General features: G+C 36.7%; 1 protein-coding gene across 7 annotated transcripts in view; it reads right to left on the minus strand.

The window, feature by feature from the left end:
• The window catches only part of ICA1 (islet cell autoantigen 1), a 76559-nt gene that overhangs the window by 32480 nt on the left and 16588 nt on the right, over positions 1-27491 (minus strand). For all 7 annotated transcript variants that reach the window (XM_053988617.1, XM_053988610.1, XM_053988636.1 and 4 more), the window contains 4 exons: positions 26144-26267; positions 23776-23974; positions 1103-1228; positions 822-920 (listed from right to left, as the gene is read on the minus strand). In XM_053988617.1, the coding sequence (XP_053844592.1) occupies positions 822-920; positions 1103-1228; positions 23776-23974; positions 26144-26267 (548 nt within the window). The remainder of the gene's footprint in view (positions 1-821; positions 921-1102; positions 1229-23775; positions 23975-26143; positions 26268-27491) is intronic.

Raw genomic sequence — 27491 nt, forward strand, 5'->3', positions numbered from 1 at the left:
AAGAAAAAAAACCTGATACTAAAAGCCAGTCTTACTCCAAGCAGCTGTTTTCCAAAAGCACAGAATTACATAAAATCCTATAGTTTTAAACCATCTCCTGATTAGCATCATTTATCAGTATACATATCAGTGCAAAACCAGGAAATCACATCTTTTCAGTGCAGGAGGTGAGCAATATAATTAGTTAAGATTTTCATAACAGAGACTAAACACACGACAATACTCCCAACCATTTTACAGTTACTTTTTGCTTCAAGGGGTTGCTTGCTACATGTGTGGATTCAATATAGATGGTATTTCTTTATATCACAGATTCCAATTTAACTTCAAATTTAAATAATGAATGTTTCACAGGAGGAAGTTCAGAAGGTACAAAGTATCCCCAAATGTCCCTCCTCCTCCATCACAAAGGTACACCAAAGCAGGTGCATTTTCTTTCCAAGTTCCTCTCCAAGGTGTCCAAATATTATTATACATCTTGAAGCATCCTAGTTCAAATAATCAAACTTTTAGATACAAAAGAACATGAAGAATAAATACCCAGTAACAATACAGGCTATCTACACAAATTATTTTGGATCAAAGCAAAGATAAAAACATCCTCAGAAACCTTTTAACATCACAAAGGTAAGAGAAGAGCCCACCAGCACAGCTGATCAGAAGGACATTAAACAGAAAACTTGTATTTAAATGAAAAGACAGAACAGGGACAAAAGTGTCAGAAAATACATGGAAAAAATATCAACATATACTTTCTACACCCTTATATGATCTCTTACTGGTTATCACTGGGCAAACATATATATCTATATATTCCTTACCTTTAACATAGTGAATTCATATGGCTGATAACCTTTGAAACTTTCATGGATGGCTGCCATTGTGTGTGAAGTTTTTTCCCAGAAATGAAGCAGTGTTGTCTGTAAGAAAGGGTAAAATTTCAGTGCCAATGTTAACACAAATCTGTTTTCAGTGCAAATTTCACATCTTCACTCCAACACTAGCTACAAATTCTTACAGTTGAATATTGCCATGGTAACCTCTTAAAAAGCCACATTAACAAAAAAACATTCTTTCAGAGGTCAACATTTTCCTTGGATACCTGATATGTTGTTAACACATGAGAAAGGAGGTTGCATCTGCTGGCTCCCAGAAGATCCACTTTTTGACAGACATCAGTCTTCAGTTTGTCAAAGTTGAGTTTTGCATGTCGCACTTGTGCTTGAACCTTCACACAAAGGGACAATTGTTTATGTAGTGATTTTTTTTCTCTTTTTTGAAGGAAACGAATACAACCTCTAGGGAAATCAGACAACTGAACAGACCCAATTACAGTTTTATTTTCATCAATCCCACTGAAATTAAGATAAACTGGCCGATAAATGGTGCTCTTACTATCTTCTCTGTTATTGCTTTTTGCAATATATCCAGTGAAGAATTTTTGTTTTCTAACCCTTGTTTTGTATGATGGATATTAGTATAAAACATACACTGAGAACAACTGGAAAAGATACTCACATTGGCATCTCTTTCAAGAAGACAAGTTCAAAGCCCAACCAACAAATTTTGAGCTAAAAATTTATGACATAATATACACGTGCACAGTCAGAGACATTTCCATGTACCTATAGCAAGAGACAAATTACTCTGACAAAGTTTAAAGTCTGTCTGCAATGACACAGCACTTCAATATCTTTGGATCACTAGAAAAATTTCACTCATTAAAATTCTCCTTGTAAAATGAGAGTGCCTTTTCTGTTTACTGCTAACAGAAAAATATCAAGTCCCCATCTCCTAGGACCTAACAATTTCAGTTTCAAGGGGTTCTAGTTTTTCCAATTATTTTTCTATCACCTATTAAGTACATATACATGTACATTAAGTACATATACAACACCCTGTTCCACAAACTGCACATGCTTGACAGCAACACTGACATGATTTGGTATCAAGGTAGAAGGTTGATGTACGCATTTAGTATCCAGGATTTTCCATTTTTTGTGACAGCTTTGCAAACTACCAAAGTATTACATTAATGAAAGGTATTTGTTTAAATTCTGTAAAAAAGTTTTGTTATCATTTTCTTCCAATGGAGGGGGAAACAATCAAACCACAAAATATAATGAATCTCCTATAACTCTTTCATAGTTAAAATAAATTATTTACCCAAAAAACGAAATGTTTCACAATGGAAACAAACTACTGAAGTAAATCATACATTTCTTTCCTTTTCTGGCCTAACTTGGAGAGCAAACCCATTTTGTCCAGAATACCCAAACTCAGTCAAAGATTTCTGATCATCAGAAGTGAATCTAGAACTTTGCAGCAAGAACAAATACAGACATCTCATAATGCAATCTGAAATGTTATGGTTACTGTACTTCTGCTCTTATTTTCCCAAACTCAGAGTATACAAGACCTCCAACTAGGCAGACAACCAGCCAAAGATCTGTATCACAAATTCATCAGATGACCTACTCATACAAATTGTAGGACCCCTGGATTGCTGGACATGCGGCAACTTTGTTTCACTGATCAGATCCGTTCTGCCTAAGCAATACTGCACATCAGCCTAATCTGTTCATAAGGAAGAAACTACCACAATTCAAAATCTGTCATAAATTCAGAATCTTACAGGTGAGATTTAGAAAAATCTCACCTGATGCCAAATGAAAAAAAAACCAAACACTTTTTCTTTTTTTTTAGTAAAGAGCAGTGCTAGTCTACCTTTACAAAATAGCTCTGTGGTTAGTGCATTCATCCAGGAGAGGAAGTCTTCCAGAATAATTCCACCAAACCATCAGTGAACAAATCTTGAGTTCTAATACTAGCAAAGACAACTGAAACATTTGACTGGATCCAGTGCTCTAACCAAAAGTAAAACATCATACTGATGACTTACTTGTCTTCAGATTTTGAAGAGTTCAAAAAAACAGAGGCATCTCCAGAAGATGGAAGACTTCTTTGGTAGTTAGGAGTTGTTTTAGTGAGGTAGAGACAGATTTGAATTTCCTCAGGAAGGAGGAAATGGCTCCAATAGCTTCCACTTCTCAGTCAAGCATGACAAATTATAAGCTATGATATAAAAAGCAAGGAGCAGCTACTGCCAAGATATCTACTATACGATATGGAATTTCATGAAAAGCTCTATCCAGTCAGAGTTACACTGCCATGAGCTGAGGTTGCTCCTAAGTTTGGGATTCCCAAGGACTGCTATACTTCTAGCTTGCGCCTCATGGAAGCCCAAGCAAGGCACCATGCTATGCATGCCAGGAGTTCCATCCCAGGCACATCTGTCTAGTCCAAACAACATGTGGGTAAAGAGCTTATGGGCCTCCAAAACTGAGCAGCAGTGGAGGAAGATAGGCACAGTGGCAGAAGTGTAAAAGCTTTATGCAGTGCTGGATAAAGACATTTGTCCTGTGTAAGGTCCTCAAATCCTTTATTTGCTTTAGCTGCAAGTGCCCGAGAGCACAGTTACAACTTCAGCGTGAAAAGGAGAGTTGTGAAGAAAATCGCGCACCTGTGCAAAAAGGAACTTCTAACTGAAATCCAGATATGGGCTTATGCGCATCTTTTGCCACAAAGAATTGCTGCAATGGGTAGGGATTTAAGTAAGAGATGTTGTAGGGCTTTGAAAAAACTAATCTCAGTTACAGCCATGAAAATCCAGAGAAATTCAACTGATGCAAATGGAAATGTGTCACATATATAACTATATTTTACAATGGTGCAGCTGAGAACAGAATCCCTTTCTTACTTGGTATATCACAGCACTGGTGAAAGCACAGTAAGAACAGCTGTGGCTTTGTAGACTGAAAGTCCCAAGTAAGCAAAGAATGGGGACTATAAATATTCTGCCAGTGATGGTGAGCCACAATTTTTAAAAAAAGAAGTACTACTAAATGGAATTATGAATTCCTACTCCAACTCCTTAAGAAAGGAGAAAAAAATCCATAAAACAAAAGCACCTGGATAGTTTGAGTTTCAGTCTTCCTGCATACATTTTTCAGGGACATTTAGCAAAGAACAAGGTCGGCAGCTATCTTAACTGAACACATACTTAGTGTCTCTTTTAAAAACTAAAGCATTCATAAAGAGAAAGAGGTGATCCACAACACAATGTGGAATACAAACCCTTATATTTACCATGCTCACACAGACGATTCAACATACTTAATGCTGCATTACCAAACGCTACACATTTCTCTTGCCAACCAGGAAAGATGTGATACTATGAAAACTATTAAATTAAGCATGCTTTTAGTTTTTTTGATATATTGAAAGTTCATTGAGCAGAAGTATTCTCCTTTTTTTCAGCAGCAGTGCAGGACAACTAAAAAAGAACACCACATACTACATCAGCATGACCTTTTGCTTTTTATGTGTGCCAATAAATGCATTTTCAATTGAAATTATTATTATTAGACATATTTTAAGATTACTTGTTGGCTTCAGGAATTAGGTATTAAACCTTAGTGCTTACAAAGCATAATCTACTTAATACCACACAAGTTATCAGAATGAACCTTTGGTTCTCTACTCAGGGAAAGCTGATATAATACATACTAATCTTCTCCTCCTTTCTCTGCAATTACTCTCTAAGACATGAGAAACAGAACCTCATTGTGGTCTCAGTACTGCAAATTTTTATTCATAAATTTAAATTTATTAATGCTGAACATACAAAATTTCTTGAAAATCCTGATCTGTCAGGATTTTACTGACCCTAGGAGAACTGCCTTGATCCAAACACAACCTGAACATTTTATGATAAACAAGCTTCTAAGCATCTGAAACTATAGGTGCTAGAGGTGAGATTTATATCATACAAGAAAATCTTACAGTACTCTTGACATAAAAAGATTATTACTCTTTTTCTAAGCAGCAACCTGGTGCAACCTACCCTTTAATTTCCCAATGCAAACACCTAAGTACAATATTCATAAAGAGCACACAAGAAAACATAAATTTGGAAAGCAGTATCTTATTCATTAACCGATTGATAAAGTATAAGATGCCAGACAAACCTGAAATAATTTCAAAGGACTGAAATGCTACAGTCCTAAATCCTGGGGGCTCAAAAGTCAGATTTTAGAATGCTTGATTGTAAGGGCAAAACAAAAAACAAAACAGTTTCCTAAACACTATCCCAAAATGGATCAGGTTGGAAGGGACCACAGTAGATCCTCTGGTTCAACCTCCCTGCTCAAACAGGGCCATCCCAGAGCACACAGCACAGGATTGTGTCCAGACAGTTCTTGAATATCCCCAGTGACAGAGATTTCACTGCCTCTCTGGGCAACCTGTTCCAGTGCACGGCCACCTGCACAGTGAAGTTGTTCTTCCTCATGTTCAGGTGGAATTTCCTACGCATCAGTTTCTGCCCAGTCCCTTTTGTCCTGTTGCTTGGCATCACTGAGAAGAACCTGGTCCATCCTTCTAGCACCCTCCCTTCAGATACCTAGAAACACTGACTAGGTCCTTTCTCAGTCCCTCTTCCAGAGTCTGAACAGGCCCAGCTCCCTCAGCCTTTCCTCATAAGAGAGATGCTCCAGTCCCTAAATCATCTTTGTCACCCTCCACTGGACCCAGTTCAGGAGCTCCATGTCTCTCTTATTCACTGAGGAGCCTGGAACTGGACACAGCACTCCAGGTGTGGCCTCATTAGTTCAGAGTAGAGTGGCAGGATCATCTCTTTCGACCTGTTGTCAATGATTTTCCTAGTCAACACCAGCATACCATTGGCCTTCTTGGTCACAAGAGCATTGCTGGCTCATGGACAGCTTGTTATCCACCAGTACCCCCAGGTCCTTCTCCACAGAGCTGCTCTCCAGCAAGTATGGTGAAAATCTTTATTCAAACAGAAAAATTCTAATCTTCAAGCATGCTAACATAAAAAAAAAAATCCTCAGACCCAGTTAAAAAATTCTATTCAATATGTTGAGTTACTAAAATACAGACAGGCCATGTACTTCAAGGAGTCTTTATGTTGCCTACAGTACATCTGTGTTACTACTTTCTTTCAGTCTCCTATAAAATGCAAAATGTATTTTCAGTAGTAGCCTAATTTCAGGGACAATTCAGCTAGTGAAGCATCATCTCCAAAATTATGTTAGATAAATGTACTAACTCACTTTACATAAAGTATATTTTTGTCTCAGCATTTCCAGCATAGAAAGAGAAACAGATGCTTTTAGTCTAATTTGTCACCCAACCTCTCACTTACTCAATCTGAAAAGCATGCACAGTGTGTGTATAGGCTGGAAGGAGGGGATAAGTAAATTAAGGGAAAAAAAACGCCTGGCATATAGCAAAATTTCCTGTTCAGGGCTCTCGGTAAACTCTACCAACAGATGGAATCAGTGCAAATCTTTGCATTAAGTAAGTATAGCACCTTCTGGCATACCTGATTGTTGTAAAGACTACATGAAAATGAAATCAAACTGTAGTTCGAGGACCAAGTATTTACTATAGAGCACAACTTACAGCATGTCTGCATATGGCACAGAAAACATAAGGAACTAGATTCTCAGTTCCCACAAACTCTAGTAATTTCATAGTTTGAGTGGTGTTTTGATAAGGAGCACCCATTACAATTTCACATGAGTGTAACTTACTACTTCCTGGTTTGTTTTTCCCTTTCTTTTTAATTCAAGATTGATGATGCACAGTCAGAGAGCAGAAAAGATAATGTTTTATACAAAATAATGCCTGTAACTAAACTTTTCCATAGGCAAGGTATGAACTTCCAACGCCTTGCACAGTATGAAACCTGATTTCCATGTGCTTTGGTATATTATGCAGACTATACTTTGATTCAACTGTTCCCTTGGGAAGGAATAGTATTTATTGCATTCATTAATCTCTGCTCCATCATTTTTTAAGATTAACACATAAAAACACTGGTTAAAGAAGAGTGGGCATACTTCTGTTCATCTGCTTCAACCCTGGTTATTAAAATCTTTATTTATGGTCTGATGAGAAACACTGGTAGAAATTAATTTAGGAGACAAAATTTTTTAAGTGAGCCACATCTAGCTAAAAGGGGAAACTACTTGGACAGTATAAACAGATCTAAATGATATCTTTAAGTCTAAAGCTGAGCAGATACACATCACATTTGTTCAAGAAACAAAACTATTCTTGCCATTTGAATTAAGATAATTTTAGTGCAGACCAAGTTCCAATAATACATTTCTTAAATTTGCCATTTTGGACTTAACAATGATTATCTATGCTTGTGCAAAAGCCCTATGGAACTCACTCTATCATCAAGCTTGATTAAGCGAATTTGCAGTCATGTTGCAACTCATAAAGGGCGTAATTACCATTGCATGTCTACCTGTCTCACGCTGGAAACCAACCAAACATCTTCTATGGAAGGGGTCCCTGCACATGACAAAGGAGTTGGAACTAGATGGTTTTTAAGGTCCCTCCCAACCAAACCACTCTATGGTTCTACGAAAAGTCTGCCTTTCTGCCACAAAAGAACAAGTGGCATGTCAGCTTTGAAAAAGCACTTATGTTTGTGTTTTGAGGAGCCTTAAATATACTGGCAAATTCATGTAGAAAGACAGCAAGTAAGTGAAAGCTGAATTAAAGATGTATTAGGTCAGGTGCACTGCAAGTGAAAGATTCTGGAAAGGAAGACCATACAACTTTCTGATGTCCTGAAGGAGTAGAAATCTCACATTATATACAGACTTGAACAAGGCAAGTCCATTCCAAGATAAAAGACAACACAAAATCTTTTAAGCCACCAAAGACCATTCTTCTAATGGCTGAAACATTCATGGTGAGAAACAATTAAAATATTGCACTAAAACACTGTGATATCCAACATAATACAATGAAATCAATGCCAACTGAAATAACTGTAAATACCTACTAGAATATTACCTGCCATAATTACTCAGAGATTTTAGGTTTACTTGTTCACAACAGTCCTGGAACTCAGTGTAAGCAACAGAAAAAGAGTGTTAAAAGTACACAAAGGAAAATTAAGACAAAAAAAGAAAAAAGGCAGAAGCAACGCTATATTGCTGCATAACAGAACATAGACAAATTCATCTTAACATGGATTAGTATAACAGTAGCTGCATTTCTCTGTATTTACTGGGACCAGATCATATTTCTCTGCCAGAAAACTCAATATGAAACGTCAACTGTCCACAAACAGAATGACCACAAAGTCAGTATAAGTTGATTAAAAGGTTTTTTCATTTAATACTGACATTTTTGATTCTAGACAGAACCATCAAATCTTCATGACGTAAACATGTATTTTGCTCTCCTTATGCTACAATGAAGCCTAGAGAAAAAAAAATAGTAAAAAAGTCACATTATAACTAAAATGTTATTCCCCCAAACCCAGAAGCTTTCACTCAAACTTTGTCACTCAAACCTGCTACAATTAATTTCCTTTGTTTTCAGTATGTTAAAAACATTTTATTAGAAAAATTTCATATCTGTGGATGCCAAAATTTTAAACTCCAAGAAGCACCAAAAAGTGTATCATATTTTCTCCAATTTTGTGATTTTTCAAATGTCTTATCAGGACATGGTCTATGGCAGTTCTTGAGGAGAGCCATTATGACTCATCAAAATTGCCATCACTATTTTGGCTCAGTTTTTACCAGAATTTGTCCCTGTGCACACACCTATCCCCTTGGTCACTCATACCTAAGCCAGCTTTGGGAAGCTCCACAGGTCTTCTAGAAAAGCCTTGCTGGAGAGTTGCTGTGTATTTCATCAGAGAGATTAAAAGCAGTACAAATTAGCAGATGAACATCACAAAACACTACTCTTGCACTTACCCTCAGGCAGGCCTTCCACCCACGAAAGTATGTTTGGTGTGCCTAGCTCAGGCCTTGACATCTACCTTGTTACCTTGTGCCCATGTTAGTGGATGGAGATCAAGCAAACACAAACAACTGACACTAGAATTCACTTCACATTACCCTGTTTCTCTACTGGACTATAAAGGGGACTCTCATTGATCAATTTAGGTGAAGACATCTACAGAGCACATGTCTGAAGTTATGTTTGATAAATTCTAAACTAAATGACATCCAGAAAATTATTTCCTTTATTGCTAATAATAACCATAAGTATTTGAATGCGTGCCTTATTTACCCTTTTAATTGGGCCAGTAAAAGCTTCCAAGCCATGATTCTTGATAAACTCCTGATGAAAAGACTGAGGAATCTCAGTAGCTTATGTATCATGGTCTAACCAATTTTCATCTTGTCTTTGTTATATGAGAGAGATTGACTTAGAAACACCTCATCTTAAGTAGCTTCCCCTAATCCCTGTATTACATTTTACACTTTTTGATATTCTCCTCTCCAGGTTTTAAATACAGAGATGTGGACTGTGATCTCTGCTTGCTCAAACTGCACCAAGAGACACCACTGGCTTACAGCTAAGCTACATCTTTACATAAGATCTTCACAAAAACTTCTTGCAAAAAGCTTTCAAGTGTAGTTGTAGACCTGCAATTAGCAGTTTGCTTCTGGGAGAAAATAATTAAATATACAAAAGAGATGAAATTGTGATTAAATACACAAAAGAACTCTTTTAATCTAGCACTTCAAACATACATTTTGTTGTTTGTATCTCCAGTCACTGAAGATGAGGCCATTGTACTCAGGATACAAATATATCACAGATGAAGTACAACTACCATTCTCTGTTCTCTTCTTTGACATAGAGCCTCATGTTTTTATTTTCTCCTGCCTATGTAACTTTGCCCTAATTTTTAGCTCTGTTATTATCCTCTCATTACTTTGGGTCAGAGGCATGTGTTTTTCTTCCTGTTTGAAATTCATGTCTATGGTCTGGGTCAAGGAGAATGCCATGTTAAGGAGCAATGTGTTTAATGAGTTTTGGTGCAATTTCTACTTTAACAGCAATAGAAAAACCTACGGTAGGAAAATATGTTATTAGGTACACTGAATTAACTACTATTATTTTTAAATCCCAACAAAGGATTTTTTCTAAAAGATACAAATATCTACCAAAGGGTCAGACCATGGATATACAGCAGGATCTGTAATGTGTGGATTTTTTTTTTTCCGGAGTATATGAAATTTGGTCTTTGTGTCACATTTATGCCACATCTCCCTTTTCAGTTTTTCAGTATTTGGCCTGTAAAAATTTTACTGCCTTCAGCCTGTTGGCTCACACACCATGCAACTCCAGCCTGGCAGTAATGAGTAAACCATGGCCAGAAGTGCTTACTTCACAACCAGTGAAAGCAGATGTGAGCAATTCTCTGAACCCTGTGAGGATATAAGGTTATGGCTGGCTTGAATATTCTTCCTTTTTTCCCCCTTCAAAACACAAAGGTTGGTTGTACCATCTTCTGATATATTCAGTGATGGCTATCACAGAAATTGAATAGCTCTCCCTCTCTCATTTATGCAAACACATAGTCATTTATCTTACTCTTTTCTCTTTTTTTCCTACTGCCTCACTTCCTTCCCAGCCTTGTGTTTACTCCTGCTGCTTTATAATGTACCTTTTTCAACTCTCTTGTGTCTCTTTAAGGATGGGGGAAAATGAGAACCTCCTCACACTTTATGCATGTGATTCCATAAGTATTATACAGGGACATAACTTTTCACTCTGCATTTCAACTGAAAGCCAAGTTGGATCTGCAAACACAGATCAGTTCAGGCTTAGCAATTGGGAAAAAAAGGCAGGCAACAACAAAATATCTGACCAAATATGTAAATTAGTTTCTGTAAAAAGAATGATAGATGAGGGTTTGTGAGGCCAGAAAAAAAAAAATAATTAGTGAGGAGTATGATGGAAGGCCATCATACCACAGATACAAAACTTGAAAAAGATGCCAACACAGCCAACACAGGAACCAGAGGGCATTATACTGAACAAGCCATCTGAGCACAAAATGAAGTGCGGTGATCTTTACATAACATCTGTGTCTGCAGAGCAGGTCTTTGATCACAGCCATGCATTGGGGATGGCCAGAATTTATCTTGGTTCAAAAGGCAACTGGACAATTCTACAGGAAAACAAACCCTGTGTCCTGTGATGTCTCCACTGGTCATCAGCACTAAAAGAAAACACCACTGTGTATTTGCTCTGTGCAGTTCCCTAGTTGCTACCACTGGACACCAGTGAAGATGATGCACAGACAGCGGATTTTTGTCTGAAGAATAAAGTAACCCTGAGGCACATTCACAGGTTAAGAGGAGTTTGTGAGTTTGCTCTGCTGGATTCAGACCAGCAAAGCATCATCTTATGCCAGAATAACTCTTTGTTCTGTGGTCTAAGGTAGCACAGATACTTCAAATTAGCTTGTCCAACATAACACCTGTGTAACTGCAGATTTTCTACTACAAAAATTTTAAATCTGTAAAAATTTTGTAACTGTTAGAGGTGCCAGAGTGCATTCAAGCACTGCCTATGCCCACACATGCTTAAGTAACAGAAATCACATGGAAATGCTTCACAGATTATAACTGTATGACAGAACGTAAGCTTTACATTCACACAGATTCACCAGGAGTAGGGGTGGGGGCAATTTTGAGGTGCTCCAACATTTCTACAATTACAACTGCATTATGGAGAGAATATCAGAACTTTCAAAAAATTTTGTACTCCCATGCAAAAAGTCTACATATACATTAAGACCTGAGGTTTGAATTTTGGAAATCAATTGTCAAAACCTACAGGATTTACCTGGACAGGCCTAGCTTATCTTTCAGCATCCACCACAAATCTCCTCTCTTCTTTCCAGAGGGTTGACTGCCAAGTGAAATGGTTACTCCTAGTATTTAGGTGGGGGCTAGAATACTAAAAAGTGCTATTGTCTACATGCAACCTGTGGGAAATACATATCTAACTAATTTTTTCCTCTCTTTTGTAGAGGGCAGTTTGCTAAAAGTAAATATTATTGAAACAGCCCTGCTTTTGGATTAGGCATTTAATCAGAAAAGGCCCATCAACTACATGTTCTCTAAATTTATATGAAAAAAGTTGCTCTGCTATTCAACCAACAAGATATTCTAATTTTAGATGTCTCGAGAGAATGTGTTTTTTCCTTGCTTGTTTTAACCTTTTTTGATGCAAATTTGGCATATTTTCTTCTCTACTCTCACTATTATAGTAGTGCAAAGACATGGATCCAAACATCTCTTAGCAGCAGCAAAGTTTTGTTATACCTAAATTAAATTTCTCTGAAACATGAAAACTATTTGTGGCAAGCAATACAGTACTAAATAACAACATTCTGAACAGCTGCCCTAAAGCAACAGACATATACTTCCTCCTCCATTATTAAAAAGTAATTTAGTCCCTTCATAGGGGGAAAAAACCCAAACACCGCAGGTTGAATGGTAGAGCCCAACAGCAACAGAAAACCTCTGAAGTATTTTCCTAAGGAATTATCAGGAATTCGGGTGATATTTTTCTCCTCCTTCCTGATTTTTGCCCCTCTAGCATGGCCAAGTAGAGGCAGACACAGTGTGTCATTTGGGGAGAGCAATGCCTCTACAGAATCCTTTCCACTTATCCAGCAGCTGGACACAGCCCTGATCAAAATTACATCCACAGTCCAGCAAGTTCATCCAGCCAAAAAACAAAGTCTTTAGCTTAAAGCCTCACAACAGCTTTCATAAACAGAACACACAGTGCAGACCCAGAATGTGAATCCAGTCACTTAAAATAAAACAATTACAACAAAATACACAAAGAAATATTCACAGAAGATACATCAGCTTAAAAAAAAAATTCTATCAAATACAGCATGCAACTGACTCTCAAACACATGATGTGGACCACTTCTGTAATTCCAACCAGTATTTACCGTAAAATGAAGGAAAGTCTGTTAAATTTAAGAGGATGAAAGCAACAACTGTCTTCAGTTTTTCAGAACCGCACTCAGAGTCATTATAGAAATTATCACCACATCACAACATAAAAATTCAAGCAAAGCAAAAAACCATTCGTGAGTTACCCCATTTTAAAACATTCAAGAGCTTCCGAGCCCAAGAAATGGAGATATGCTACTTTTCTGCAGGTTAGCTAAGTTGGTTTAACAAAAATTTTGAATTAAACAGATGCTAAGTGTGTTTACACAAGACTTATTTCAAATTAGGAGTGGCTGACTTGAATTTAAGTTTGGGAAAATACATTTTTAAACTAAATAGATAAATGCTATGCTCAAAGTACAGTGAGTGCTTACACAGAGTTCTGCACCAGGTCAGCTTCATTTAGGCATAATCTTTCAGAAAAGCAGCATCTCTGCACAGCCATACATTTTCCTCAGAAAACAGGTCATACATACTCCTGACTTTGCCTTTTGAAAAATCTTCCCTTACTCTTCAAATACACAGCCCCACACTCCTTACATGTTGCCAAGCAACTTCTCCATCTCCTGCCTGTGCAGAAATAGATCAACTCCAAATGAATGTGGTTCTATCCTCCATGCAAGATAGAACCTGGCCTCAGCAGTTTTGATCCAAAAGGCTGTAGCTTGTGTTCCCATGAAAGGTTCACGGGGAAATAAAGGGATACACAGCCAGTAGCAGCATCCCAGCTAACATTACTGCTGGCTGCAAGAGGCCTCTCCTCCTATTTTATGCAGTATAAAGACAAACTACTTGTGGTCAGTATGTTTAACTTCAAACTGTATCAAAAGAAGGAGTTTTTAGCGAGTGAGATATGTGACAGCTGAGAGCAGGAGTGCACACAGCCTCTCCTCCCAACTCATTCACACAGGGTCATTACAGGCATAAACCGTGTATGAAATCAGCTCCACCTCTCAGAGCTTATACCTCCTGGCTCCTCTTAGATTATCAGTGAGCAGAGACCACATCATGCTCCTGAAACTATTAATATGGATGGCTTCCTCACAGCCATTGTATTAATTTTTACAGCTTAGATCAATGTGCAAATTATTTTAAAAAGGGAACAAACATGAAATGACAATTTAAATGAAAGGAAGGCAATAAATATGTAACTTCTAGCCTTGTTAAAACATCTGCTTTTCTTCTACTTTAAGAAGCCTTCTAAATACGTGCTTCAGTTTTCTGTTGGTAACAAGTTTCAGTTCTGGTCCAACACAGAATGTGTGGTTTACCAGGCTGAAAGGAAAAAAAGACCAAAAAACACTTGTTGACACTGACAGGGACCTTGAAGTAAGGACATACAAAGAAAATATTAATGATCAGCAGACTTAAATTGAATACAGAATGACATTCATCTAAACAACATTATTTCAGATTTTGGGGATAGACTTTTACATTATGAGCCCCAAATGCAGTTCCAGTAGGGAACATGCATCTGTCACTCTGCAGACATGAGTCATTACCACCACAGAGTACTCGGACACACCCTCCCAATTTACAAACAGGTGCATATTTTCATGCATGGACAAACACCCTCTTTAGGGAAGAATATGGTCCTGAAAAGTAATGAACTCTCCTCTCCACAAACGACTCTAAGGGAGTTGATAAAAAAGCCAACAGTTCTTTGCATAGATGCAAATAACTATGTATAGTCTGAAAACAAAGAGTCACGTTTTATTGGTATGAACCAAGTCTATGAGTTGCTAAAAATTATTGCAAAGATTTGTAGCAAGAAGCAGGACAACCAAGATAAATAGCAAAAATGAAGAAATAATACAGTCTTTCAGGTTTGAAAGATCACATACAGCTCTAAAGCAGGCATAATCTGGACTGAGTGTTAAAAGTACTGAGAACTGCTGAGCTTGTCATAACTCACTTGTGTTAATCATATTAGACAACCTGAGAGCAAAGGATGGTTGCCACACATGGTACAGGGGGGAATGCTGGCAAGTGGAGAGCAATTAAACAGTCAGCCCCTGCGGGAAACTGAGACATGTAATAACTGCTTCTGAACACTGAAGACCAGAGGTGATGTAAAGAATATTGTAATATAGCATAAAGCTAACATATCTACTATGCCCATGACTGTATTATCTAGTAATTATACAGTTCAGTTTATCTCAGATAATGCAGATAATTTGCAGGTCTTCTTGACTCCTTTAGGTACAGTGTTCTCATAGGGAAAAAATATAATTCATATTTTTAATTTCTTTGCATCCAAATTAAATTCTTCAAGGCCTGAGCAAGACTGTAACTTGAATTTGTGTCTCCTCTGAGCAGGCAGATGGGAGGAGTGAATACGCTGGAATAGGTAAAGGGACTTGAAAAGCTCAAATTCAAGTGCAGTAACAATATCCCCATTGAAAGCCCACTGCAAAACACTGACCTGGCCTGTATTATCTCCTTAGCCATTGCAAAGGGCAGTGGGATGAAGAGATGTACACAGCGCCAGGGAATGGCACTGACACATGTTGCAGATACTAGCTAGATGTGACACCAACATTTTAAGAAAGATACCTTCAACAAAATCAACAAGCTCCTTTAATATTCAGTCCCCAGATGCTCTCACTGTCCTGAGTGTAAAGTCACCCTGTTTACAGTGCTAACGCAGAAGTCACGTAAGTCAATGTTTTATGTTTCATTTTCTATTTAACCTTTCAGCACAGAATATAAAATGGCACCCACAAATAATCACGATTAATTTGTAACACAAAGTCTGTTGTAAATAATCCCATGCATTATTACTGCTATTCATGGTTGGCATTTAATATATCAATAAGTATGGCTTGTTTCCATCAAAACAATTTAATTATATTTTGTCAAGACACAAACTCTGAAAGAATACAAATCTATAAAAAAGAAACAAATCTTTTTGTGGTGCTCTTCAGACTTCACAGTGTGCTATTACAGATGAAACAACATTTGAAATCTAAGCAGGGTTCAGACAGAACCCTGAGTCAGAGATGGTGGTATGTTTGCCATTTTTTTGGTTAGAACAGTACCTTTTTGTTTGTTGGCTTTTTAAAAATCCTATCTAATTTGGTTTCATTATGTGAAGGAGAAAAATCAAACATAGCATCTTTTTAATCATTCAGAGCCTATGCAACATACAACTGAACAGCTAAGGCCTTATGAAGCAAAAGCAGATGGACTACATTATGCATGTGCCCAAGCATTTTAGGAAAGTATAAGAAGAATTCCTAGGCAGTGGCGACTATAGGAAAACTTGGTTCTCTTGTGTAAACAATGTTTTCCCCAACAGCTGTATTCCCCTTCCTGTTTATTCTTCACTTCTGCAGAATTCTCTCAGTTCAGTCACATCTGTATTTCATTTATTTTCAAAAAATATTTCTTTAACTATCCTCCTAGCCTTTTCAGATTATTAAGGCTGAGGGAATTTTCCACATCTCATTTCTCTTTTCACAGCCTACTCTGGTCATATTTTTTACACTTCATTTAGGTTCTGAATTCACAAAATTATCCACATGGGTAGCAGGCTTTGCCCACATAGACCATCTTGCAGAGTTTGAGTTTTCATGTGAGCAATAGAAATTGTCTAGACAATCATATTTTCTTTCCCATTTTCAGAATAATATTTCAGAAAATAGCGTTCAGATCCTATTTTTGCTTTTAAATCCGATATTAAATTTAATATTTACACATTCCTATAATTATTAGACATGAGAAAATTCCTGGAGCTTAATTTTTATCAAACCATGTTTGAGAGAGTATTTTTAATACTGGGACCAAAACCAATTATTACAGAAAAGTTAAGATTATTGACTTAAAACACTGAGTTTTTTTTAGAATATTTGTTGTACTCTGTTGAAACATTCTATATTCTATTATTCAGGGGATCAGAAATTTTTAGGATGTGTCTGCCTACCTTCTCTCAACATAAATATAAGCCTGGAAATGTACAAATAACCCAAATCTACCTATTTTGATTTCAGCAAGGTTACATGAAACAAAGTTGTTTAAAAATATATTGTATCTGTAGTCCAGCAGACTAATTAGCAGACTAATTTTATTTTACTTTAACACCACTTTTCAGAGTGTCACCTCAAAATCTTATTTCATAAAAATAACTGAACAGATGATGAATCATTTCTCAAGGGTAAATATTAGCCTCTGGAAGCAACCATATTCTACAAGCAATACCTCTAAAGATGATGTAATCTATTCCAAGAAGTCTGTTTCTATATTTGAGTGGCATACTCTTATTATGCTTTTAAAAGGGCATCTCCATCACACATTGTTACTTTGCTTTTAACTCAGCAACAATCATCAGTGATATTTAATATACATGAAATGGCTCCAGAAAATAATTGATTTTGTATCATTATGTACTCTGAGTCCTACAAATGGTACTTGAAATGGTAATTTAAAGCTGTAAGACTATAAAATGCTTTTACTGTGAAGAACATTTCTCCTTAAGGTTACGTTTTCAAAACAGGTACATCTTTCCTAACTGCCTTAAAATGCTTGGGCATTTTGTATGTGAGGTATCTTGTAATGTTTTGGTTTCTCTGCTTAGTGTTACTAAATGTAATATTGGAGAAGCTGGAAGGAGCATTATAGCAGAAACTTCTCAAAGAAGACATGCTCAGCACTGGAACTCCATCTGCTTTTACATGGAGATGCAACATTCACAAAGCAACAACTACAATTTTGATTGAAGAGCACTTTTTTATGTGCTTTGTCTTTCACTACCCTAATTTCTCAGTAAATCACTAAATTTAGCATTTCCAACACCATATACTTTCATATTTAAAAACCTGACTTCCAAACCCATACTCTCATTGCTATTCCCTACCAGAATGAAACCAGACCTACTTTTGATGGCACAGGCATGTCACAAGAAGAGATGTGTAGGTGTTGCTTATCGTCATATCGTAAGAGAGGGCTGTTATCTCTATCTCTGCTATCACATTGCTGCACTAAGATGTGGATCTCAGAGTGCAGTTTGACACCATCTTACTAATTTTAGAGGAGACACAGCTACCTTGCAGAGAATATTATTGCATCTCCTGGAAGTTCACCTATTCTTCTAGTAAGCAGCAGCAGCAATTCAAATCACCCAAAGAGAATAGGTATGGGTTTTGTGGTTTTTTTTTTGTTTTTTTTTTTTTTTTGGTTTTTTTTTTTTTTTGGTTTTTTTTTTGGTTTTTTTTTTTGTTTTTTTTTTGGTTTTTTTTTTTTGTTTGTTTGTTTTTTTTTTTAAGGAGGATTTTGAATGGAGGCTGATAAAAATCCCACCTATTAATGTGATAGGCTTTACTATCCCAGATTCCTAGCAGGTATTAAGAAAGCCACCATTCTTTTTTCACATTGCAGTGCCATATATCTCATATCCAGCATACAGTCTACTGAAGCAACTCAGATCTTTCTGACACCTCCAGAGCACAAATACCGACATGTGCTGTCTCACATGCATAGGCCTATATTATTGTCACCTCAAGATAAAAGTGCTTTAGGTTTTTCAGATGAAGTAGGAATTTAATGGGAAAATATCACCTAAAATCAAACAGAGACAATTAGTGTTGAAAACTTTATTTTAGAATTATTTTTGTTAATTTTTAAAACCCAAGGCTGGTAAAAAATGATTACCCTAGCTGGCTCTAAACATCCATCAATTATATTGCTACTTGTAACTATGACAACTTAGAGTCTTTTATTTACACCATTGTGACTGTCATGGCCAGAGATATTTTTCTTTAAGATGCTGGTGTACTTTGCTGTTGGAAAACCAAAAGACCTTCCAGCTTAATATCATCTGCAGATGCAAACAGTATTAGCATATTTTCTCTTGGCTGGCTTTTAATAACTGAACTAGAACATGACCAACAAACAGCACCACAAAACTTCTAAGAGGGTCACCCTCAAATGAATTGTTTTATTAGATGTAGAAAAACACTTGGAAAATATATTACAGATGTACAGATTTTGTCCTGTCAGGAAGAGAGTTTAGTTGATCTTTAAGTTGTTCTCTGTCTTTAAATTCTATGATCCTCTGAAACTTTGTTTAGTGTTCCTTGGTCAATATTCTCAACTCTCAGCTCCTGAGAGCTCTTATTTTTCTAGCAAAGCTAAATTCCTTTTCCAGTAATCACTCATAAGAAACTGAAACAATGCAGATTTGCAATTTGTTTTCCAGTAAAAGAACAATTTGACTAAAAATGCAAAAAATTAAAAAACACCAACATGTGATGTTATTTATAAACCTATGCTTTTATTTGCTCTTCAGTTTGCTAGCTTCTACATGCCTACAGATTTCCTTTTCACATTATTTTTACCAGAAACTTAGTTCCCAAGGATGGCAACTGCCAAGTTTTTTTCTTATTTCAAAGATCAGCTTCATATTTGGTTTTTCTCCTTTCCTAGGCTTTTTGCATTTTCTGAACTCTCCAAGAGTTTTCAAAAGTAACAGAGAATTAAAAAAAACAATTGAAACAATACTCCAGCACATTTCCACAGTGCCTTTACGTTTGCTGAGCTATTAGCAGCTTATGTTAATGGATAGGGGAGCAGTAAATGATGCTGTAGCGTGGTACAGCACCTTTATCATCACACAAGCCAGAATGCCCTCGTGCCCAGCAGTAGTAACAGGCAAGGGGCCAGCAGGAGAACAGAGCTGTAGATCCTGAGCCTTACTGACAAGGTGCAGCAGATGTATCTGAGCCATACTTGCTGACACCTTTACAATGAATACATATAGGCAGTATTTCCCTTATGACCTTTTAATCAATAGATTTATTTATATCTTCATTATTTCCCATCTATTCACAGAAGTTTTAACTTTCAAGAAATAAAAGATATTCAAGGAAAGCTTGCACAGGTCAGCCACTCCCTATACTGGTACATTTATAACAGCAACAGTTTAAGTTATTGTTATGTCATTTTGAGTTCTTGTTGAACTTTCCTTCCTGCTCTCCTTTTTCCTTCCTTTTCTCCTCTTTCCTTTAAAGATAAATCTATCTTTAAACTTACATTTAAGGCCATTAATTTTTTTTCAAGTATCTGAAGGACTATAACTGGAAAGAGCTGGAGATAAAATGTATCCAAACAATTCAGCTTCTAGCTTGCAAGTTCTCAAGATCTGCATGCAAACCAAGAGCTGGGGCCCTACGGTGCAGTGCAGCCTGTCTCAGGGAGCCCAGCATAGCCACTGGTATTTACAAAGATATTCCAGATTTGGTTCAATCCTCAGAATGAAGGGGAAGCAGAGAAGTATGAGAACAATGGAAGTGAAAAAACAAATATAGAAAGGATTAGTCTGCTTTATCAATGTAGCACAATAAACAACCTATCATGCCACAGATGTAATTTTCTCATAGTTAGCTTTAAGGTCAGCATGACAATTTTTTTCAGCTCTCACTTTTTACTTGTTAGAGATGGCACTGAAATGCACAGGTTTGATGAGAAAGTCTGCATTGAGTTGTACATGCATCTGAGACAGCACAGCCCAGTAAAATTGAATAGCACACTGTCCTGTGTCCTATAGGCTGCATGCAGAAGGCTGTTGCCTGGTCTTATAGCTTACCCCTACACACTGTCGCATTCCTGCTCAGAAAATGCATGGAAAAGCTTAACTTTTTCAGAGCTGGAAGGAGAATACCAACACTTGGGCCATTTGGTCTATAATTTTACAACATTTCAACACAATTCATATTATAGTGTACAGTCTCCAGACAGATAAAAGAGACCAGATTTAAGAACTTTAAAAACCTGATCAGTGTGGAGAATTTGGTAAAAGGGTATTAACTCATTAAAATTCTTCTATATATCACAGCACTGTTTAGATGCTCTCAAGGAACACTTCAAACTCTGAACTTGGGATGGAAGTCTATAACCAGAACAGCACTGGACTGTTCATAAAAACTAACAGAAAAAAAAAAAAAAAAAGAAGTTACATAGTATTTATAGAACTCTGCAGGGAAAAGTAAATACCTGTTTTCCTAGTTTGACTCAAGTAGCTACAATTACATAGCTATCCTCAAACAACAATGTAAAAAGGCTGCTCTGCAGTGTTCTGAGACACTCTGAAAGGGGTAGTGTTGCTGGGTCTTGCATACTTAGACTGACGCCTTAAGAACAGCATTAGAAAATTCTTTCAAGTACCTCATTGTTTTGAAAGAGAGCTACAAAAATGTCAGTGTTTTAACTCAGATTTTATCAGCTCTGAAAATACTGACTCAGCTATTGATCTTTTAGCCTCAGCTATTCTGAGGGAAGGTATGAAAACCCCATCTGGATTGATTTAGCTTTGGTCTCCAAAAACAAGTACCATATCTGTATACATAATGATACATTAAGGTTTACATTATAAAAGGCTACATACTTGAAAAACAGTCCTTTAACTAAATAATAAAAACATAGCTGAGGCACTATGTGCATTAAAGATCATTAAACTAGCACTGTTTACTGGAAATTAAAAAAAACCCAAACATTTACTGAAGTAAAACTTTGGATTTTTACAATCAGAAGTCTGAAAAAAATTTTCTTTCAAGTGCTCTGACAGGATCAGCTTCACTAACTACTTGCTGGTGTATCACTCAATATACAGCTCCAGCTCAAAATGCTTCTCTCTAGCAATGGTATATTTAAGAACCAAAAACCTTACATGAGTAATTATAACATCTTTCTCAACACAAAACTAGCATGACTTCTTAAATTGTTACAGATCCAAAATAAAATCCTCAGCATTACACTGCCACACTATGGTACAATTAAGATCTGCAAGCAAAACCAGAAAAAAAAAGACAATAAAAACTCTTTAATTATTTAGAACTACAGTATCCACCATTAATTTTGTAAAGCACTAAAAAGAAACTTAGATCTTGCTCAGCACCAGCTACCTAGGAACATTTTGCCTGTGGATTTTATTTCAGTATTTTTTTCCCCCAATTAAAAACCAAAAAGTTTACTTCCTGCAAGTATTAAATCTCCAAAGACTAGTTTGATATGCCTGTTGCACAGATGGGATATGTGGGAAAGTGGATACCAGGGGCATTTCTTTACTTTGTTGGCTACAAAATGTAGAGCTTGTTGTTCCCTGCATTACAATGTGAACTGAATGGTTTTGAGTTGACAGCCAGCTGGACAAAAGAAATGTTCAGAAGACTTTCAAGTTTGGCTTTTTTTAATGATTTGAGGTCATGCTACAGGATTTTAGAATCTATTTTTTTTTTTAATGTCAGAATATAATTTATTTCAGATCGAGAAATATTTAAAAATACTTAGTATTTCCACATTTTTGCTACTAAATTTTATAAGAACTTAAAAAAAAAAAAAGCTTTTTTTTTTTTTTTTGCTGACCTTGAAGCACAGCAACTCAAGATGTCCAAAATTTCACATGTAGGTTTTTCTAGGTTTTTATCTATAGCAGCTCACTGCACAAACCATATGTTATTTTAATTACTTTGCCATTTATATAATTTATGCTTTCCACAGCACTTGTTTTGCAAGAAAGCTATAAATCAATTTTCTACGATTATTACCAGTATTGCTTTATTCATTCTAACATTCCATTTTTAAGTGTTTTCCTAATAAATCAAACAACGGACATAAGCAATCAGCTGAGGCCAAGACCATACCAATTATTTTACCTGCAAGAACTTGCCATTACAAACATTTCCCATAGGGCATAATAAAATATATGTCTGGTGCCACAAGACTTACAGGAATACCCTGTACTGTACCAGTACCCAGTACAGGAGTACCCTGTACTGAAGCATTAAATAAAGATTAGATGGCTAACTGGGGTACTGTTTGTTCCATCCCTTTCTTAATTGCTATTGTCACCCTTTGGTTTACAAAAAATGGCATAATTAGATGCATGCCAGTCCCTTCCTGTTAGGATGGTTTATTCAAGCTTCTAAAATCCACAATTATGTATCTTATCTTCAAACACTTTCAGTTACAGACAGCTTAAGCCATCAATTAACATTTTTTTTAACATCTTTTATACATTACCTATCTCTAAGCCACATACATATATACATGTCCACTTTAATACAATTTCTGTTATTAGACCTCTGCTTTTAATTATGACACAATTTCTGTAAATTTTTTTACTGCCTTTACTCAAAGCATGAGCCACTTGGTTATACCCAAGATCCTCAGTCTTCCTGATAGTCAGCATCTATAAACAGTCAGCTGTGAACATTAAAGACTTTTAACAAACTTGGCTCTAGGGTCCCACTAGAAAATGTGAAGGTCTCATGTGCATTCCTGAACTGTAACAGGATCAGCCTAAATAAATTCTATACTTCCACCTGGTAGCAAAATTGCAGCCTACCACCTAGGACTTGTGATTTTGCAAGTCTTTTGCGAGGGGAGGAGTTTAGCAAACTTGAGTGATACTGAATGAAAACTATTTATGGAGAATGCCTCCTTAGCAGTTTTAGTGTTTAGCAGTTGCCAAAGAATCACGCTGAACTGCATCAGGAACCTAAAAATAAATTCTAGATTTGCAACTCCTCCCTAAAATCCAACAATAGCGAATTTTGAAAATGTTGGTCTTTAACTGCCCTCAAAATTTAGCAGCAGGTAGTAGAGCACTTCTGTTATTGTTTAAGTTGCAAAAATCAACATTCCCTTCCCCATCTGACAGCAGACATATCTTCCTCTATTAGTCATTCGGGCATCACTGCTAAGTATTCAAAATTATATAACCTTCTTCAAAAGGATATATTATTTAAATTATAAAGATGTATGCTGAAGTTGAATATACTACTAAAAATATGCCTTTCCTTACAGCCCACAAAGAAGAGGTTAGGATAAATGGCATCCTTATTGCTTCTCAATTATGCCCTCCTTGGAAGAATCGAAACCATGCTTCATTGTCATTCATTAGGCAATCCCTTCTAGGAAACTAGAGGAAACTTCATACCTTCCTGAACTTTTCCATCTGCTTATAAAGATCTGGATCCAGCTCCTGAGACACATCTTTCATCCAGAGTAGAGCTCCTCTGTATTCAGTCCGATACTGCTCCATTCTGTTCACTGTCAGCCAGGTGTCTGAGATGGCCCTGTATCTGAAAGTCTCCACTTCTTGATACAATCTACTGAGAGGAGCACGGAGTGCTAATCTGGGGGAAGGCATGAAGGAAAGAGAGGAACGAGAGGAACATGTTAAACATGTTGTTCCACAAAGGGTTAATACAACTTCTGACAGTTTACTAGCACTCAAAAAAACCATACACAGTTCACTTAAGTGCCAGTGTACGTTCAGATGATTCTACCACATGGTTGGAGGTGCACATGAAACAGAATTATATTGAATGAATACTGTGTTTGCAACCCTTCTGTTCAAATAGCAACTTTTCAATTACATGTGTGAGTGGAAAATAAACCTCTTCTACTGTGCCTATGTATTTTAATTTGACCACTTGTATCTTATTACCATTCCTCTTCACAAGTTTCATTTAGCAACTATAAAAATATACCCAAGGTAATTTATTACTGGAAAGGTATCACAGATGTATCAGGAATGTCATGCTAAACATCATAAAAAGCACTCCATTAGCATTAGCCTTTCAGTCTTCAAATGTAAATAAATAAGTCATCTGTCAAATAGATAATTATCTGAGTTTTTCTTTGTGGGTTTTTTGGGTTATTTTAATAATTGGAACAATTTCTTGGAAGGACATTACCTTTTGGAAGATTTAGACATTTATCTAAATATTTTTTTCTGACAACCACACTTTGGAAAGGCAGCAGGGGACACTGTTGTCCTCCCTATGCCATTACTTCAGATCTTAATGGGATCTCAACACTAGATTGCCCCTCTTGCTTTGCTTCCTCCTGCTGCTTCTGCTTTCCTCTTGGTTTCCAGCAGCACCTCACTGGAATGGGTTCAAACAGCTCCACACCAGCAGAGAGATGGTTTAATGTGCCAGGAAGTCCCTTGGCATAAGAGAATTTCTAATTTTCGCTCCAGTACCCCAAGAATTGTCATCTTGATCTCCAGCTACTGAACTAGCTATGAGCATGAAACATAAATAAAAGCAGTCCCAACTTCAACAACAATTTGAAGATAGCTCAAAAGAAGAAAGACAAATGGTTTTATTTTTATGTGAATTTATTTTAAAAGATACCTTAAAAATGTACTGGGCAAGAGCTATAATAATATGTGAATTTAATGTGACTTAGTTTTTTCCACTATGTTTTTTCCATATTCTTACCCAGATATCCAACAGAAAGTCTAGTTTATGTAGATATGCATTGGGATTTCTATTAACAGTTAAGTGTCATAAAGAAGCAAGTCATCAGCACTTTTGCTCAAAGGTGCCTTACACGTGCCTTAAAGATCCCAGTCATGACTGTTACTGGAGATGCAAATGACCAAACTCTAGCCCAAGATAAACCTATGAATCCTCAGTGCTCTGTATGCTATGCTTTATTCTGAGCCAAACAACTGCATTGTTAAGATAAAGCCAGAAAGTATCACTGTAGTTAAAAGCTCTCCAAAATCCTATAAAACATAATGGAATAGAATTTTCCTTTGTGAGTGACGGTGAATTTTATACTTTCATAGTCGTAATGCTGTGAAAAAGAGCATCACAATACTTACAATGACATCAGGTAATGTTACTTTTAAACTTCTAGAGGAAACACTGGGTCAGTGAGACATTAAGGACTCTGGGTAACAGCAGGTGTTAGTGTGCTTGTGTGTCCATCTGGATTCCTTACCTTTTACTTGCCCCTACACAAGCTACATGAGCTCTGTAGGGATCTAGGATCTTTAAGAGGAGCTTTACACTAAAGTTCAAGCAGAAGATGGGATTTAGACTCCTCCTTTCTCCTTGTTTAGTCAAGGTATAAGACTTGATGGCCCAGAAAAAAGTATTCCTTTACTCATTTCCTCCCTTGCAGGAAGCAGACACCTCCACAGTGAGCTTGCTGCAACACTCCTCTGCAGAGTGAGAACTGCCACCAAACAGGAGAAGGATCTGACATGAGCGCCTTTACAACCCTACCGGCTGGAGAGGCCACGGAGATCTCCAGAACAGCCTTAGAACTACTGAGCTGAACAGGCACAGGCAGGGGACAGACATAGCAGGTCTATGGAGAAAAAGCATCAGGCAGAATTCAAGAAGTCTCTAATATTGCCAATACTACAGCAGATTTTATCAATAATTTTCCTATCAATTGGTTCCTCAAACATTTCAAACAGCCAAATGAATTATGACATTGGTGAACCAACTATCATTATCACAACTACTATGCAAACCAGACAGCAGTGTCGAGCCATATACCTTTGCTGAGAAGAAAAGCAGAGGGCCTTTCCTGTAGCTTGCATCATTTTTCCTGCTCTTGTTTTATCCTGAGAACCCTGTGATCGAAGAAATTTCCCCAATTCATTTTCTTCCTGAGACAGAACTAATAAAAAATAAATGAGTTGTCAAATATGTTATTTAATTGGTTCCTAGCAGCTTTAAAACTGCCCTAACAAACAGTTTAAGCCACTTTAGGTCGAAGCAGCAAAGCAAAAATAAATAATTTCACAGAATTCCTGCATTTAGTAAACAGAAGACCTGATTAATTTGAGACATTTGCTGATATACTTAACAAAAATCACAAAATTCCATTAGCACCAAAAGACAACAGGAAAAATATGCTACTTCTTTCTTAAAAAGAAAAAGTTGGGTTGATTGCAGTTAACTTTCAGTGCTGGGTTTTTTGGGTTCTGTCTGGTTTGGCAGGTTGGTTTTTAGTTCTTTTTTAACACTTGGATTGCCTCAGCTGATAGCATACTTTTATTGAAGCTAATTTCAAGTTGAATTAACCAAAACTCATTCACTTGCTTTTCTCTTGCTTGCCGTTTTTCATGCTTGACTACATAAAATTTCACATGACAATTCAAGTACTTAATTTTAAAGAACACTTACTTTCAAATTACTTGGCAAGATTACTTGACGACTTGAACATTCTGTAATTGAAACACTGTATTTCAACTACCTGAAACACATCTAACTCAAAGTAACTGATCATTTTTTAAACAGGAAGATGAAGTGGTTTTACACTGAATTGCCGACTGCTTCTAAACTGGGACCATGACCTCAGAGAACCTTACAAAAACATTTCATGATGCCCTCATCTCCTTGTCTTTTAAAGTGGCTATCTCCTATAGTACCAATGTCAACCGACTATCAAGAGGGAGAATGGCCTAAAACAACAAAAGAAGATCTCCTGAAGTCCTCTTGCCATTTTTCAATATGGCAACAGTCAACTCCAATGCAGACTCGGCATTCTTTGGTAGAAGATGCACATCTCCATCTGACGCAAATCTTTCCATCAGATTTCACCTGCCAATTCTTTAACTTGATACCCTACTATGCTGTATTTCAATTTTACTTCCTGATTCTGAAACATCATCTCTGACTTTCTTTGGATAAAGAAAAATTAAAAACTCGAGAAAATGTGTAACATTCAACAAAAAGACAGTAAATTGATTTCATAGCCGGAGTCTCTCCTTCAGGCCAGAAATCAAACAATATGGACTGCAGAGAACGTTTAGAGGACATTCAATACAACTTGCTGTTTGAAACATCCCAAATTAGGTCCCCCCTCCCTCACTAATGACTGTCACTAATTACTGTATGG

Source organism: Vidua macroura, chromosome 1 (assembly GCF_024509145.1).
Source record: "Vidua macroura isolate BioBank_ID:100142 chromosome 1, ASM2450914v1, whole genome shotgun sequence".
Classification (NCBI taxonomy): domain Eukaryota; kingdom Metazoa; phylum Chordata; class Aves; order Passeriformes; family Viduidae; genus Vidua; species Vidua macroura.